The sequence below is a fragment of the Enhydra lutris genome, unplaced genomic scaffold (assembly GCF_002288905.1).
Source record: "Enhydra lutris kenyoni isolate GAN:26980312 unplaced genomic scaffold, ASM228890v2 scaffoldscaffold18, whole genome shotgun sequence".
NCBI classification, from domain to species: domain Eukaryota; kingdom Metazoa; phylum Chordata; class Mammalia; order Carnivora; family Mustelidae; genus Enhydra; species Enhydra lutris.
The window spans coordinates 6,744,145-6,761,106 of record NW_019154102.1 but is presented as its reverse complement, the minus strand read 5'-3'; the positions used below and the strand labels follow the sequence as shown (position 1 = coordinate 6,761,106).

The 16,962-nt window shown below is 45.8% G+C and overlaps 1 protein-coding gene across 3 annotated transcripts in view; it reads right to left on the bottom strand.

Moving 5' to 3' along the window:
- LOC111147902 (spectrin beta, non-erythrocytic 1) overlaps nucleotides 1–16,962 on the bottom strand; it is a 197,217-nt gene that overhangs the window by 11,159 nt on the left and 169,096 nt on the right. For 2 of the 3 annotated variants that reach the window (XM_022504166.1, XM_022504167.1), the window contains 11 exons: nucleotides 16,599–16,688; nucleotides 16,219–16,500; nucleotides 15,246–15,376; nucleotides 13,833–14,037; nucleotides 13,051–13,425; nucleotides 8,557–8,801; nucleotides 7,249–7,387; nucleotides 6,448–6,532; nucleotides 3,985–4,181; nucleotides 2,754–2,866; nucleotides 2,023–2,086 (listed from right to left, as the gene is read on the bottom strand). In XM_022504166.1, the coding sequence (XP_022359874.1) occupies nucleotides 2,023–2,086; nucleotides 2,754–2,866; nucleotides 3,985–4,181; nucleotides 6,448–6,532; nucleotides 7,249–7,387; nucleotides 8,557–8,801; nucleotides 13,051–13,425; nucleotides 13,833–14,037; nucleotides 15,246–15,376; nucleotides 16,219–16,500; nucleotides 16,599–16,688 (1,926 nt within the window). Of the gene's footprint in view, nucleotides 1–1,935; nucleotides 2,087–2,753; nucleotides 2,867–3,984; nucleotides 4,182–6,447; nucleotides 6,533–7,248; nucleotides 7,388–8,556; nucleotides 8,802–13,050; nucleotides 13,426–13,832; nucleotides 14,038–15,245; nucleotides 15,377–16,218; nucleotides 16,501–16,598; nucleotides 16,689–16,962 lie in introns of those variants that run through there. The other variant, XM_022504169.1, reaches the window with a different exon arrangement.

The window sequence follows — 16,962 nt, the reverse complement described above, 5'->3', positions numbered from 1 at the left end:
TGCACCACAACTCAAAAGAATGAAAAGGCTTTTCTTCTTCCAATCCAATTATAATAAAAAACTTGTTCTGGCAAGCTACAATTTAAAAATCTAGATAAAAATAGGCATGAGAACAAATGCCAAAAACATCATTGCACTCTTTCTGTTGTGCTTGTTTTTGTCTTCTAAATACAAAAAGCATAAAATTGGGTATCATACCAGATGATATAAAATTTAAACATATATATATGGAAACATCACATATATACACATAGATCAATGACACAGAATCTGGAGCCAGAAATATGTCAGGGCTCCCTATGACCAAAGATAAAGCAGTAGTTTTTTTTTTCTAAAATGAATTTTGGTTTGTTTTAAGGCAGAGACCCAATAATGGTGCACACTACCCCCAGAACATAAGAAGCTTGGCATCTATCTATATACCCATCTACAGTTGCAAGTAGATAGATATGTACATAGAAATAAGGAAAAACAAACAAGATGCTATATGATGTTATCCTGACAAAAGAAAAAAAAAGACATGCATCATGAAATGAAAAGACAAATCAGACTTAACTCATGGAAAACACATATCAAAACAGGTTTCTGATTCCACTAACATCTAAATATGGCAAATGAGTAAGTGACTGTTTCACAAGGCTTGAATGTAGTATGGATTTGGTTTTGTTCTGTCTGTATCAGTACCAGGAAATCACCTCTTTCATAAGCTTTTATTCCTAAGGAATAGAATTTCTGTTAAAACATTTTCAATCCCTGCTGGTGGTCTATCAATGCCATCCTAAAATACTCCTTAATGGAGAACCCCACAAAAAAGTCTTAAGAAAATGAAAAATAAATGAGAAGATCTGTACGAGACATACAATAGAGTTTCTGTCTACACAGATGCTACAATTACTTCTGAAGCCAGGCAGAATCCAATGGCTCCTAGGGGTGGTCCACCAAGTGCATCGTTCAAGTAATTAGGGTGAACCAGAACGGCTTTTGATCCGTTTGTTTGAAAAATTTATAAAGAGTTTGACACCCTGAAGTTATCAACTGAGTGGAGAGGCCCGGAAGTCTGGTAGGCAGGCTTCCAAAACCTGCGGAGGAATGCTGCCCGCTGCCCCCTGCCATGCTGGGTGTCATGGCAGTGCTGCCAGTGACCAAGACAACGGTGGCGGCAGGGTCAGCAGGCACCTCACTCCTGAGGCTGGCTGCGTTATTTGCAGCAAGTAAGCTCGCAATTTCTCAATTCAGGTCTTGGCAGAAAAAAAAAAAAGAGAGGCACTCATTTGGAAAAAGTAATAATCCAAGGATCTCAAAATCATTTCAGGTTTTGTGCTTAAAATTAAGAGAGCTTCCAAAAGTAGATCCAACTCCACCCCCCACCCCCGGACTTTTTTGTTGTTTACAATAAATGCGTCTTTCATGGAATGTGACATGGCTGACTTAAGGTTTTAGTATATGTGCTGCCGAAGCAAGCACGGCTGACTTAAGGTTTTAATCCTAGGACGGAGAGTCTCCTCCCCCAAACACCAGTCTTCCTAGTTCCTATTAAACTATGGCAGGTTAATGACATCTGTAAAGGGGGTACGTGTAGTGCAGCATTGCACCCTGTTAGTATAACTGGATGTGTCATACCTGTCGGATTCTAGTTTTCTTCTTCATTTTGCTGTAATCTCATTTAATTTCAATTACTCATGTAAGGCTTTCGCTGTAAAATCTTAATAAAGTAAAAAGCTCACAATAAATAAACAAAAAGTAAGTATGTTGCTTTAAGGCAACTGAGCATTCATCAGTTAAAAGACTCAAATAAACATGAATTAAATGCAAACAAATATGAAACCAAGGAAACCTATGAATTAAGGAAAATTTTAACACTATGGGAGAAGTGGAAGCCAAAAGTCAAACCAACAGGATTTGGAAAGAGTGGTTCTTGACAAATGGTAGTGAACTTCACAGTCCAGACCACGGCTGGTCACTGGCTGTCCGTCTGCTATTAAAGTTTTTGTAGTTTTGGTAGGTTTGAGAGCGATAACTAACCCGTGGAGATCCCTGTTCAGCCGGCAAACCGTTCTGGGAAACTTGCTCTCCTTTTGAAGTATCCCTGTTAGATGAAGTGGGGAAGGAGGGCAGAAGAGGGAAGGGGAAGAAAAGGAAGGGGAGAAAAAAAGAGATAAACAGAGAGGATGAGGGAGAACAACATCACTCAATTTTATTACAGATTTTCTCTCAGAAAAACATACGCAACTCCCTTTTATGTAATGTGATTTCTTTTTAGGAACTTCCCAAGTGTTCCAAACTAACTCTAGGTCGAGAGTTAAGACCACAGGCATGCCCTCTCCCCCCCAGTACAGGCAGCCTTCAGGGTTGGCATGGGGCTCTTACCACAGCATAGTAATTAGTTTTTCAGAATAATTTGTTTTTTCTTCTGTGAAAAACTTGCAAAAAGCACCACCACATTATCAGTGCCCTGAAATCTAGGTGGTTCACTCCATTCACTTAGTCACAAGGAAATTCTGAGCGCCTGTGTGCATGTGCATGCGTGTACCGGGGGCTGTCTACATTCCACTTCTGCCGCCTACACAGCAATGTGGATGCGGACAAGTCTGTGTTCTCCAATGTTATCTTACACAGATTCAAAATACCTTACAGAATTAAAAGGAAGGGTGTGTGGAGAGGCCTAGTGTAGCACAAGCTTAGCAAAGATGCTCCCTGAACTCCACGTGCCACTGAAGCTAAGACTCCGGTTGTGCAGGCTGCCCGTGACTCACCACTGCTGCTGGGATTCAGTCTCCTCAGAAGCCTTCGTGCTCGGCTCGGGAGAGGGCGGCCGCCTCTTCCTCTCCTCTTCCTCTTGCTGTCTGCGCACTTCCAGTAACTCCAACTGAAGGCAAACACGGTCATGTTCAGCAGAGCCCCAAACTCTGCTTCTTTTAAGGAAAGGGTTCTTGAGGAACCCAGAAAGCTCTCCTGCCTCAGTTTTCTACCCTGGATCACACTGGACAAGCAGAAGGCCTAACACCCAGCAAGACGACACTGGGATCACAGGAACTGCAGCTAAAATCCTGAACTACAGGGAGCAGACCTGAGTGATGATGCAGGTCTATGCCATGGGTTTGTGTGCTCCCTGGGACACTGGGTTTCATTTCTACAGGAACTATGCAGCACTCAACTCTGCTTGGGAAGAAAGTACCTGAGCGTGAGGGTCCACACTGGACTTCCTGTCAGAGTTCAGACAAACACCATTGAGACAGAGTTGCAATAATTTTCAAGGAGGCTTCTTGTGCTGTGGTAGGCATCTGTGTTCAGCCCAAACCCAAATAACACATAAAAAAAGCCACAGAGTAGTCTAACTTAAACTAAACCATTTCACAAGCATATGTATGCACCAAAAATAGTCCATTTAACACACAAGTTATGCAGATATGTTTTAAATCCCCAGAACTGTAAAAACTGGAAGGAACTCCATTGTGGTACACCATAAAGAATGAGCTTTCTACCAGAAGTGCAAGGGTCATAGGAGAGGAAACACCGGTGAGCAAACTTTATTCTAAAGCTTTAATTTAATGGTGGCAGAAAAAAATGATCAGAAATGGGAGAATTCTCAACGGTCTAGGATCCAGCTACTACTTGATAGATATTCTAATTCTGAAAATCTGAATTAAACTGTAAGGCTAAGATCCCCTACAAACCAAAGCTTCTCTGAGATACAAGAAAAGCAGATCAAGAGAGAAAAACAAACCCCAATCAATCAATTCCCAGGAAAGGAGCTATTATAAAAGTGATCACAAATCTAGGTACTCAGGAAGTTAACTGAGAGAGCAGCAGCCCTGGACAATCTCCCCAGATTCTATACCAAGAAGACAGCCAATTTCAGGAAGGTCCTCACTGCCTCTAAAAACAGAGCAATAATGTGAACTCTCTGATCTAAGAGGTGAACAGGAAGAAGGAGCCCAGGAGAACCAAAAGGCTAAGTACTCCCAGCACCCAGCGGCCACTTACCGTTGTCAGCCTCTCCAGGGCAGAGAACCTCTCATCCCAGGTGGCAGCAGACTTCTCAAAAGCCTCGTGGCGCTTGATGAGCTTCTCCACCTCATCCACACTCTGGCCTATTTCTCGGCTGGATAGGTAGGGCTCCTGTCCAAGCAGCCAGGCCTCAGCCACACTGGCGTCCCGTGAGAACTGGTGGACCTCCAAAACTGCACAGGGTACCAAGAGTGAGTGGCGGGCCCGCAGGGGGCCTGGCAGTTGGGGACGGCGCTGCCCCCTGGTGGCAGCTGCCCGCACAGCCAGTCTATAGCCTAGATCAGCGCTGTCCAGCCCAAGTGTGAGGTGGGCTACTAATCCCACTTAAACTCATCTAGTAGCCACACAGAAAATAAATAGGTAACATTTTAAAATGAACAGGTAAAATTAAAAAGTGTATTTTACATAACCCAATAGATCAAACTACCATTTCCTATCATTTCAGCATGTAAGCAATATAAAAAAATTGAGACGAAACTTCTTTTCCTTCTGTCTTTGAAATCTGATACACATTTTATATGTATGGCACACCTCAGTTTGGACCAGCCACATTTCACGTTCTTTTTTTTTTTTTTTTTTTTTAAAGATTATTTATTTATTTATTTGACAGAGAGAGAGATCACAAGTAGACAGAGAGGCAGGCAGAGAGAGAGAGAGAGAGAGAGAGAGGGAAGCAGGCTCCCTGCTGAGCAGAGAGCCCGATGCGGGACTCGATCCCAGGACCCTGAGATCATGACCTGAGCCGAAGGCAGCGGCTTAACCCACTGAGCCACCCAGGCGCCCCACATTTCACGTTCTTTAGAGCCACATGTGGACAGTGCAGGCCTAGAAGGTGTGCTCTATGCACTTGGCCCTACTTCAGTGAGATAAACCTCAGGGCCCTGAAGGGATTCAATCCACATACAACCAGACTATGCTGATGAAGCAGACATTTGTTCATCAACTGCCCACCTAGGGTGGTAGCTGGAGGTCTTACTCTGGGGGAGCTGAGAGGGAGGAAAGGATATGGGGAGCACTCTACAAAGTGGGGACTGCTGTCTTCATTCTGCTCTCCCCATGTGAGGAAACACAGCAGGATGTCCCCTGCAATGAAGGGAGGGGCAGCTTAGAACTTGGCTTTGCACCGTGGCCAGCATTACTTTTCACTCTACCTCAAGCGGTGATGCTTGGGGCCATATGGGTGAGAAGTGGATTGTAGGCAATATCAGCGTCCCCAGGGCTGCCAGCTGCCTCTCCTCAACAAGGCCACAATGAGAAGATGACACCACTGCAAGAAGGACTCACCCCTCGTCATGATTGCCCACCATACAACCTGGTGCCGAGTTCACAGTGCGGACTCATACAGGCTTTGCTGAAGTGAACATGCCCTGGGAATTCTCAAAATTTATACAAACCAAATCCTTATCCAAAGAATGGTCAAGAGCAGGATCTCTTTTTCAAAAGAGGGTTCTACCCAAAAGGGTGAGGTGCCTTCATTAGGCATTTTACAAATCTTTTAGACAAGGCCCCCAGATTCTGTTTCCAGTGAGCACTCTTGGTGTCCGAGAATGGGGTTCTATTACACTAACAAAGCCCAAAGCCCCACACACAGAATGGCGAATCAGAGTAAATAACGCTGGAGCTGGGCTCCCTTCAGTGTTCATACCTATTATTAAATGCTATTCCCCAAACTATATGTTATTAACTCTGTGGTAGCTCACATATTCCTTTAGAAAATCAGATTAAAATTAGAACTACCTCAGAGATCCCCTTGGGGAGTAAATACAGAAAAACATATACAAGACTCAGAATAATGCCCAGCTCATTGCAAAACCTTTATAGCTGGTAGCTTTTATAAAGTTACCAACCTTCAATTAAGAGGACCAGATATAAGACCTAATCAAGCTGACTTTCTACTTTCTTGACTGCAGTAATAATTCCTCTTAAAGATAACTAGAGGAGGAGGGGACTTCCAGCTGGATTCTCCCAGGGAGATACCAAATTGTCATTCCATGCTGTTCCTGAAGAACACCCAAATCCCACTTACAACAGTGAGATCAATCATGGGATAAAAAATAATGCATGTAGGGGCGCCTGGGTGGCTCAGTGGGTTAAGCCGCTGCCTTCGGCTCAGGTCATGATCTCAGAGTCCTGGGATCGAGCCCCGCATCGGGCTCTCTGCTGTCTAGGGGAGCCTGCTTCCTCCTCTCTCTCTGCCTGCTTGTGATCTCTCTGTCAAATAAATAAATAAAATCTTTAAAAAAAAAAAATAATGCATGTGCTACAGGGAAACACTTAAAAATATTTAGCATGAAATGCTGACTAAGGCATTAAGAAAGAAGCATTTAGAACTCCAAACATCATTACGTGATAATATCACATCAAATCATAGCAGGAAACTAAACTTGCATGTGGTCGATGGACACCCAAAAAGAAAGGAAAGATTAAGCAGGTCCTTACTCAGTCTTAACCATTCCCATCGGTCTTCCCACTTGTCAATCATTTCTTTTCTCTTTTCTGTCAACTGCAATAACTTTTCTTTGATCTGTGAGAAAAGGAGAAAAACAGTAACATCTTAACAGACTGTACCACATCCTCCTAGCCTTCCGCTTGATGGGCCACTTCACATAAGAAAAACACATTTTCTGTAGAGACTCCTACTAAACCAGGGAGTACCTAAGGACCACTCAAGTCTATTTACGTACTAGAGAAAAAAACAGGGCAACATGCCTTCTAAAAGGGGCTGAGAGGAAGCCTGGTCTCCACCCAAAGCTGCTGTCATGAGGAGGCCAACCATGCACTGAGGCCCCTCCAGATTCTGGGGCTCCAGATGATGAACACACTCAAGAAGAAATGGACAGTCAGAGGGGCAAAGCTGTGACCTTTCAGAGAGAACACCCTACCCCTTCAAGGAGGCCACATGCTGACTCATCATTTATCTCTTTACTACCGTCATCCTAACTCAAATTAGACAGAAAAGAAATGACACCCAGAATGAGTACTAATCAAGGAGGTGAGAAAGGATGGCAATTCAACCTGGGGCCTGCAGAAATGGTCTTCATTGCCTAGAGTGTTCTTGTGTAACTAATCCACACACACAGGAAAGGAACAAAGAATTTCAAAATATGTGTAAGCATATATATATTTCTCTGTGTATGTCTCTACAAACACACAAGCGTACGTACTGACAAAATAAAGTCCTCTTACATCTTAAGACCATCTGCGTCCACCCCGGGGCCCGAAAGCAAAGAGCTGTCCTACCTCCTCAGATGCATAGTGCTTTCTCGCCAGCAGGGATTTGCCAAGTTCAATGCAGGTTGTGAAACTGTCATTACGAGCATCGATTTCAGCTTTGATACCTTGATGATTATTCATTAATAGTTCAACAGATGATACATCCCTAAAATTAGAAAAATAATACCTCCTTTAGGAGATCAAGCTTTCCAAATAAACATATATTTCAAAACATGCAATTAATTTTGCAAGAAATCAATCAATCAATCGGTTTCAAAACATGCAATTAATTTGCAAGAAATCATTCAAGAGCACCATATGTCTTTAAGGTCTGATTCAGGACCAGCAATGCAACCTAACATTTGGAATAAGGCTTCTCTCATTTGTGAGAATGTGTGTGTGTGTGTGTGTGTGTGTGTGTGTGTGCGTGTGCGCGCGCGCGCACGTGCACACACATGTGCATGTACACACGCATGTGCACACACCTCGGTAATTCCAAATGGTTGCCAGGCAGGTGCCAGAAAAACCACTGGATTTCTGTTCAAACTTTTATACCCTCTCGAGTTAGTGCCAAAGGTTCAGGACACGTGTGTTCCAAAGAGCCGCTGATACCCCTCTTATTCAGGCACGAAGAGGTACACAGAGCCACAACCAGCTTGAAATCAACGACTACAGAGCTGTGAGAACTTCTCATGGATCAAAACCTGAAGTCCTGATCTGGGAACTGTAATTGTTTTTTATATATATAGTAATAAAAGACTTTTTCTCAATTACAGCAGGGACTGGAGCTGGCAGGGGTGAAAACGGAGGCCGTGTATGTGCCAGCCTGGTCATCTCTTCAGTTGCTCTTCACTGCCTTGCAGCAAACACGGCCAGAGAGAAGACATGCAATAAATATTAAATAATCATCTCAAGATACCATTTAAGCAATTGGTGAGGGTAAGAGACACCTTTGGTAATGCATGTGAAAAAGGCCTGAGTGGCTTTTAATCTCAAGCACAGAGAAAGAACTCAATTCCAATGATGAGGGAGAGCTAGTCATGCCCAGGGGATGTGGCTGCTTGAAGCTGAGACCCAGACAAAGGGCAGGAGGGTAGGAGTGAGTGTGGAGCATGGGAGCGGGGAGTAGGAGGGTTCGACAACACGGTGCCTGGTTCCCTGGTAACTCTGTGCTGCAAACAGAAGCGATGGAAGCTGCCTCCAAACCCCTCACCACCCCAGCTCTGGCCTTGAAGCTTTTGGGAGAGACCCCTGGTTCTCTCTAGAAGATCCCTCTAACAATCACCCAGGGTCAGCAAGCTGGATTCCCCCCACCCAGGAGGTCAGAAGGGTTACCTGGGCTTCTCCTGGGCTTCGATCTGCCGGATGACATCCTCCATCCACAGCATGAGGTCACGTACCATGCTGAAGAAGCGGAACTTGTCCCCTGTGTCCACCAGCCGCGCCCTGCGGCCATCACAGGCATCCAACAGAGCCTTCCAGGCTTCTAGGACCTCATTCTCCCGCTTCTGGATGTCATCAGCCTTGTCACCTGCATAGGCTGCCTGGAGACGAGCCGCATCCTCCTGGAGCTGCCTCACCTGCAAAGCCACAGCGGAGAGGAGTCAGTTCAGATGGCTGGGCCTTCTCTCCATCGCCCCACAGCTCCCTCCACGCACACCGCGCGCTGTTCTGCACTAAAGAGAGAACCAAATCAACATGGGGCCCCTACACCCCACGAAGTTCACAATTCTATCGGGGAGATCTACACTGGAAAAATCCAAGTTTACTACGAATGTACTGAACTGCATTATGCAGTTCAGTGCAAATGAGAAGACAAATGAAATGCTACAGGAATGCATGTAGGAGACCTTGGTTAGGTGTCCTGGAGGCAGCCTGGGATAGAAGGATGGTACAGAAAGCACAGAGTACATATGCAGACATATTCAAAAAATCAACATCCAAGTGGCTCCTGCAGGGTACAGACGTTTATTTTTAAATCATGAGTAAGGAACTGCCATGAAGAACTCAGTTTTTTTTTTTTTTTTTTTAAAGATCTTATTTATTTGACAGAGATCATAAGAAGGCAGAGAGGCAGGCAGAAAGAGAGAGAGGAAGAAGCAGGCTTCCCGCTGAACAGAGAGCCCGACTTGGGGCTTGATCCCAGAACCCTGGGATCACGACCTGAGCCAAAGGCAGAGCCACCCAGGCACCCCAAGAACTCAGTTTGAAAACAAGTTTCCCATTGCTATGTGATATTGCTGTAAGAGCTCTCATATGGGCCAGTTCAACTTGAAAAACAAAAACTTACCATCTCATGCAGCCCAAAAAACTGACTGACGGGGGCGCCTGGGTGGCTCAGTGGGTTAAGCCTCTGCCTTTGGCTCAGGTCATGATCTCAGGGTCCTGGGATCGAGCCCCGCATCTGGATCTCTGCTCAGTGGGGAGCCTGATTCCCCCTCTCTCTCTGCCTGCCTCTCTGCCTACTTGTGATCTCTGTCAAATAAATATATAAAATCTAAAAAAAAAAAAAAAATGACTGACATCCAAGAAGGTGGAATTTTCACTAGCCAAATTTCAGTAAAAACTGCAGAACAGGAAATGTTCCTGAAGAACAGGAAATGCAAATGGGTCTTAGGAAAAGATGCTCCACGGAGATACTGTAATTTGTCATATATCAGCCGGCAAAAATTCAAGTCTAAGGGTGTATCTGCCGGTGAGTAGATTTGTCTGTTGATAAAACAATAGGTTACAGCTCCTGGAGAAGGCATGGGCAGTATGCACCAAAGTTATACATATTATATATAGTTACGCATATTTAGGAAATGAAAGACACATTATTTATTGCAGCAATGTCTGTAAAAGCAGAAGAGTGAAAATAAAGGTCCATCCATGAGAATCTGATTACATTCATGACGGCACACCCACACAAGAGGCTCCTCAGTAGGCATGGAAAAGAATGAGGGAGGGCTCTACACTCACGCAAAGTGTTCCAGGAGCAAAGGGAAGTGCAGATGCTGCACCTAATATCCACTTTCTGAGCAACAAAGGGGGATAAACAAGGATCAGCTCTCACCCTTTTCTGGGGAGGAGTGGAAGTGAGACAGGCCTTTCCGAGAGGTAGTTGTAACTGTGGCTATTTTATATTTTTACATTTCTGTTACATATTAGTAGTGCAAAGAACATCTAATTAAAAACACAATACAGGAGGAGAATATACACTCAGCCTTCATTTACTGAGACTGTGTGACTAGAGTCTGCACACAAGTGTCATCCCAGACTACAGGAGCCTGGAGAGGCCTGTGAGGGACGTCTGCTGACAGATACCAGCTGGGGGTGTACATGGGGAGAAGGGGAAGTATGGACAACACTGGCGTCTTCAGGGAGCTGGATATCAACCCCAACCACACAGAAGGACTTCAGGTGGTGGCACGTAAGGAAAACAAATTTCTGCAATAGATGCAAAGAAGAACCAATGTGGTTTGTTTTCTGTGACAATCTGATTTCCATATCCTCACTTCTGGAACTCTTCCATGATTGTGCCTCAGGTAATAATTCAAAGTACAATAAGCAAGTTCCTAGGAAATTTATTTGAAAAACTAATTTCCTATAGGACTAAACAAATCTTTCCCAACAATTAAAAAAAAAAAAAAAACAAAAAAACAAAAACCCAAAACCCCAAATAAACAAACAGCAACAAAGAGAAAGACCTTTTCTTGTGCCTCTGCTTGTTTTTAATTTGTTCTAAAAAAAACCAAAAACAAACAAAAAAGCCCCAAGCAAACACACACACACAAGGTAGAGGAGGGATAGCAAAAGTGAAAATTCCCCACACAAATGAACGACTGCTCTGAGAAGTCAGTGAAGACCACTATGGCTCCCTTGCAGAGTGGAGAGTGGGCTGGCACAAGTCCAGGGAAGGACACACCACAGGCTTCTGGGAGCCCGCCCCAAGGGCCTCCGTCTACTCTAATTCTGTTACAAGAAACCTCGGCTGAGTCTGCACTTGCAGGAGGGGCCCGCATACTCGTAGAGCTGTAAATGGCCTCGTCCAGCAGGTACCGTGAGGCAGAGTCTCTTAGGACTTGAGGGAGTAGATTCCTACCCTCCCTCGAGAGAGGTGGGGGGGGTGCCCTCAGTCTCACCAGGTGCAGGGGTTTAATGAAGAAAATAAGAGAGCAACTCCATCATCTCTAGTTTCTTCAGGTTCTAAAATGATGTAATTTTACAGGTGCAGGGAAAGACCTATTGCTGATAAGGTCTGTTCTAGCTCTGTCCTTGAGGCATTCCCCAAGTTCCTCCAGGCTTTTTTTTTTTTAATGTAACACAGTTACAGAACCCTACAGAGCTCTCATGGGAGCACTTTTTGCAAACAACATTTGGATCCTCAAAGCATTAGGGAACAGAAACTTCAGACAAATTAAATATGCAGAGATACAGAGCAGCAAGCCCCAATTCTAACTGGGGTCTGCCCCTCTCCAGAGGCCTTGCTCCAGTCACAGGTGAGATGGCATCATTACAAGCCTTAGGCATTCACGTGGTACCCCAGGACCTTGTGTGTGATGAAAGCCGCTGAATACAAAGCTGACAAGCTTCTGAATGGTAAGTTGTCACAGAGCTGGGGAGTCCACCAGCTCTGAAGGAAAGACCGGAAATCCTTAGGATACATGGTGCACCCTACTAAATTCTGCTTCATGTAGACCCTCAGCTACTCCACATACCTGTTCTTAAATATTCCCTCAATATCTTCTACCTCCTTGGTGGAAAAGCTGAAGCCACTTTATTTGCGTGAAGCCCCAGCTGCGATCTATCAGCTTCTAGAAGGGGCCAATTAAGGATACAGGAGAAGACAATGGTGGTAAAGGTAGTCCCTCCAGAGAACAAACCCCAGACTGCACCGAAGACTGGTAAGGTCGATGGCTCCAGATCGGGATCAGCCCACGGTCAAAGCTGGGCTGTGTGTCTCTATAAATCAAAATTTACTGTTCCACAGCCATGCTCCTTCATTTCGTACTGTCTAGGGCTGCCTATGCTATAATGGAAGAGCTGAGGATTTGCAACAGGGACCACGTGTCCCACAAGGCTGAACGTATTGACCATCTGTGCTTCTACAGAAGAAGTTTGCTGTTTCCTGCCCTAGATCACCAACGCACTCCTAACAGACAAGAACAAACCTCCTCATGTACCCAGGGCTGGTTATCTTTAATAAAACTGGCGTCTTCTCTAGGACCATGAAATTTAGGAGAAAAAGATACAATTGATTTTTCATCTAAAAGTCGTAAGACTAAAGAAGAAACTGTGCAGAGATTGGGGCATGAACTAAAGAGTGATTAGACCAGGTTCTCACTGCTGTGTTATCACTCTGTCAAGCATCTTGTAAAGAAAGTCTTTGTGTTAGCCATCTCAGACGGGGGAGTGGGGAGACCAGGCACATTAAAACATTAGACTCTTGTTCTCCCTCTTCACGGACATATAACTCAGATCCTGGTGGATGGAGAATAATAAAGTATTATTGTGGAAATGATTCTGGATGAATATGCTCACATAATACAAAGTCTTGTTGAGGAGGTCTGTAACTTGCAAATGTTTGCAAATGCGTCTAGTTTGTTTTAATCATGGGGACAGTCACTTAATGGTATCTGCCCGTGCAGTATTTTAGGGACTGAGTTCTCCCAAATGGGGCATTTTAACAACGCACACGCATGTAATTTGGGCAATTCCTGGGGGGGTGTGTGTGTGTGTAATTTGGGCAATTCTTGGAGGAATGTTTTGAGGTGCTGAGGAACAGAGAGAGACCCTCAGAGATCCCCAAAGATGCTCCTTGCCCCACGGGTCAGCTCCCTGACCCACCTGAGTGCCCAGAGCCTGGATGTCATGCTCGAATGTGGTGTGCATTCTCTGTAAGGTCTCCACTGTGTTCTGATCTCTCCCAAGCTCCTCGGGGAGTTTCTTGTGTTTGTCCTGGATGCGCCCAAAGATCTCCTTGGCGTCATGGTAAAACTTGTGCAGTTCATAGGAGGCGGCGAGAATCTGTGTTCTCGTGTCAATGAGCTCCAGGAGGTCAGCCCAGGCTTCGTTGAGCCCATCCTTCCACTCAGCGATGGTGGCAGCATCTGAATGCCCAGAGTTGATGAGTTCATCGGCCATGTGATTGACCGTGTCCACGCGTTCCTGCCCAATGTTCCCAGTGTCTCGGGCAAATTCCCGGAATCGTTCTTGTAACATCTGAAATGGAGAGGAGTGTTTAAAAAAAAAAAAAAAAAAAAAAAAAATCAGTGAGACTACCGTGAACATTTTGTTTCTTGACTGCATGAACGTCCTCTGGAAAGAAACAAGTGGTATGTGTGACCTAACAGTTTTAGCTCTAAAAAATCAATCAGGCTTCCTTCTTGCTCTCTGTCGCAGAGCAAAGCCCTGCCTGGCTCCGTCTCCTTTCACTACTGGGGCAAAGGGCACAGAGAGGTTAAACAACCTAAGTCAAAGTTGCCCGGTGATGAAAGAGCTGAACTGAAACCAAACCCCATGACCACGTGAGTCCAGGGCGTGAGATGTGCTCACAGATCAGGAGTCACGCGGCAGTCCGTGCACAGTGCACACCACACGGCCGCCCCAGCCTGGCCTGCAGTACTTGCCGTGACGTGCTCGTAGTCCTGCCCCAGCTCGTGCGACCCTGCGACCACCTCTCTCTCAGCGATCCACTGCTCCAGGTCATCCACCTCCCGGTTGAGCTGGAAGAGCCTGTGCCTCTCATCCAGCTTGCCCCTCCGCTCCTCGGCGAGGTCTTTCAGGCCAGCATACAGCTTATCCACCTTGGACTGCCGCATGCTGATGCGCTCACTACAACAGGGGGAGAGGTGGGGAGGGGCGGCAGGAAGAGGACCTTAAATGCCACATTTTCTTCAGGGTAAAAACAAATGAGGTGGAAATGCTAAGAGAGCATGTTACATAAAATTTCTTGAAGGAAACTTCCAGCTCACCTATTTAGCCTAAAAAATAAAACTCTGGAATTTGACCTTGAGTAATTTTAGAGCCAACATGTAAACAGAACACAATCATTAAGGCTGAAGGCCATCCTGACTGTGGTGACGGAAGGAGGGAGGAGAAACCCCAATTCTCTGCACTGCTGGCTCTGGAAGTCAGGATTTCCTTTGACGTTAAAAGTTAATGCGAAACCCAGGAGTCATCTTCCATTTTCCAGAGCCATGAGGTCGAAAGGACAAATGCTATCCCTGTCTGGCACACATCTCCACCTCCTCTGGGGTGTGTGCTCTTTCCCGCCACTCCTGTCAAGCGGGTCCTGGGAGTGCTGCAACCCCTCCTTCCACTTCTCCCCAGGACTGTCTTATAACAGGAAACCAAAGAGACAAGGACTTCTCACTTTCCCGGGAATCCTATCATGAATACATGAAGGACCCCCTACACCAACATGGCCACTGACTGCATCTTCAACTTGCCTTTGGTTGATGCACAAAGCCGATTCTTTTCCTGAGTTATAAAAGGCAGTTATACAGCAAGCCTAAGGTAACTGCCTTAGGCTTAACTAATATGTGAGCGTTGTATAAGGTGGGGAAGTACCAAACACACACCCCTCCTCTTCTTTATTCCCAAGGTGCTCCATGGACTTGATATGCAAGGAACTGCTATCCTCTTGCTCCTACTATTTTATAGGTCTATGCATCCTTGCCTACCACTCCTCCTAAAACTAATCCTCACTTAACTAAAAACTGGATGACTTTCAACCCAAGGACAGGTTTTGATAACCCGTCTCTGTGCAAGTCAATCTGTACTTCTCACTAACACCATTTTTCAAGAGGGCCTTGGCTCATAAGAGATATTTAACCCACAAGAGCAATTTCCTAATGTAAGAGTTCACCCCTCCTTTTCAGCACAGGCTTACTGGGTCTATTTTACAGACACTTCCCGAAGATCTACATCACCAGTTACTCGAGATGGATGCTGCCATTTTTGTTTGCATGGGTCAGAGGAACAGACCCTCACACACTGGGAGGAAGTGAGAGGCCAGTCTCATCGTGAATATTACTCACCTTTCAGGATGGCTGTCAGCCACCAGGGCCCGGCTGGTCTTGGAGAGCTGATGTACGGTCTCTGCATAGTCCTCCACGGCTTGTTCCAGAATCTGGTGCTTCTTTAACATGGAGACAGCACTCTGCTCATCCTGCAAAGAGGGGGAAGGTCACAACCACAGTCGTCCCCTCTGACCCAACACCATCATCAAGCAGGACCAGCTGATTTCATGATGGGTGGAAGGATTGTCAGAAAGAACAAAACCACAAGTGTGATATGGGCAGTGCAACACTGAAGCCTTTCAGGAGGGTTAACGTGGGAGGCCCTGAGCAAGAGGAACACAAGGATTGTGCGGAATGAGATGCCTCTGAGGTACAGGCTAAAGCCTGGGAAATCAAGTGTGCCCTGGCTGGCTGAGGCTCCTCAGAGTCTAACACATACGGAGATGACAGCATTCTGCAACCCTAAGGACTTTTAAAGGGTCTCAAAAACATCTTATGAAGTTTAGGTAACTCTATTAACTAAAGAGAGCAAAAAGGACTCTGGCAAATAACTATTAAAAAAAAGGGGGGGTGCGCATGGGTGGCTCAGTGGGTTGGGCCGCTGCCTTCGGCTCAAGTGGTAGTCCCAGGGTCCTGGGATTGAGTCCCGCATCAGGCTCTCTGCTTCGGTGGGGAGCCTGCTTCCCCCACCCCCACCCCGTCTACTTGTGCTCTCTTTCTGTCAAAAAAAAAAAAAAAAAAATTTTAAAAAAAAAAAAAAAAAAAAAAAAGGATAAACCTGGTCTTAATGACATACAGGGAGAGCTCAGACAGGAAGCTTCTGTGTTGGGGGAAACAGCTACAGACTCCAGTCACCTCAAGCCACCATGGTGTGCCCCATAACACTTGAAGGCAATGATGAAATGTTTCACGAAGACGCAGCCACCAACAGAAAATAAGCTCGGGTTGGGAGTCTGAGGCTTTCTGGGGCAGGGCTGGAAACCTCTCTCACCTTGGCCTTCTCCTCAGACATCATGTACAGCTCCTGCTCGCTCATCCAGGCCTCAGCCTCGGCTGCATCAAAGTAGTACTGCTGGGCCCTGTGTGCCTCCTCAAGCCGCCTGTGGCGCTTCTCGGTCTCCTCGATGAGGAGGCCCCACAGCTCCTTGAGGTCAGCGAGCCTTCGCCGGATGGCCTCGGCATTGAGGCTGCTGCTGTCGGTGACAATATTTTGGCTCCTCTCAAAGATGTCATCGATGCGAGGCTGGTGTCCCTGGATCTCTTTCTGGAGGGTCTGTGGGAGTGGGGGAAACAGGGCTCTCTCACGTTCTCTGCCCTGTCATCTGGAGCAATTATTCATCAGACTGAGCTAGCCGAAGCAGAAATGCTTACCTGGTTTTTCTTTATTAATAGCTGCACAGTCTGGAGGTTGTGGCCGTGATCAGTGGAAGTTGCCAAAGGCATCCTCTCTCCAACCCACAGCTGGAAAGAATTGTAAACTGAGGTGGTCAGGACTGCTCAAAAAGAACAAACGTATGATGCAAACAAGTGCAACAGAGGATCAGCAGGGTGGCCAGCCAGGAGAGAAGGTGTGTGTGATCCCACTGCCAAGGGCTGACTGAGGAGCCGGACCTTCTCCCCCATTACAAGGCAAGGGCTAGTCTTTTAGACCATACTTCATCCTTACTGCTGGACTCACTGTGAGTTCTCACTCTTAATTTATTTTTGAAACTACTATTCTAGGGGCATTAAAACC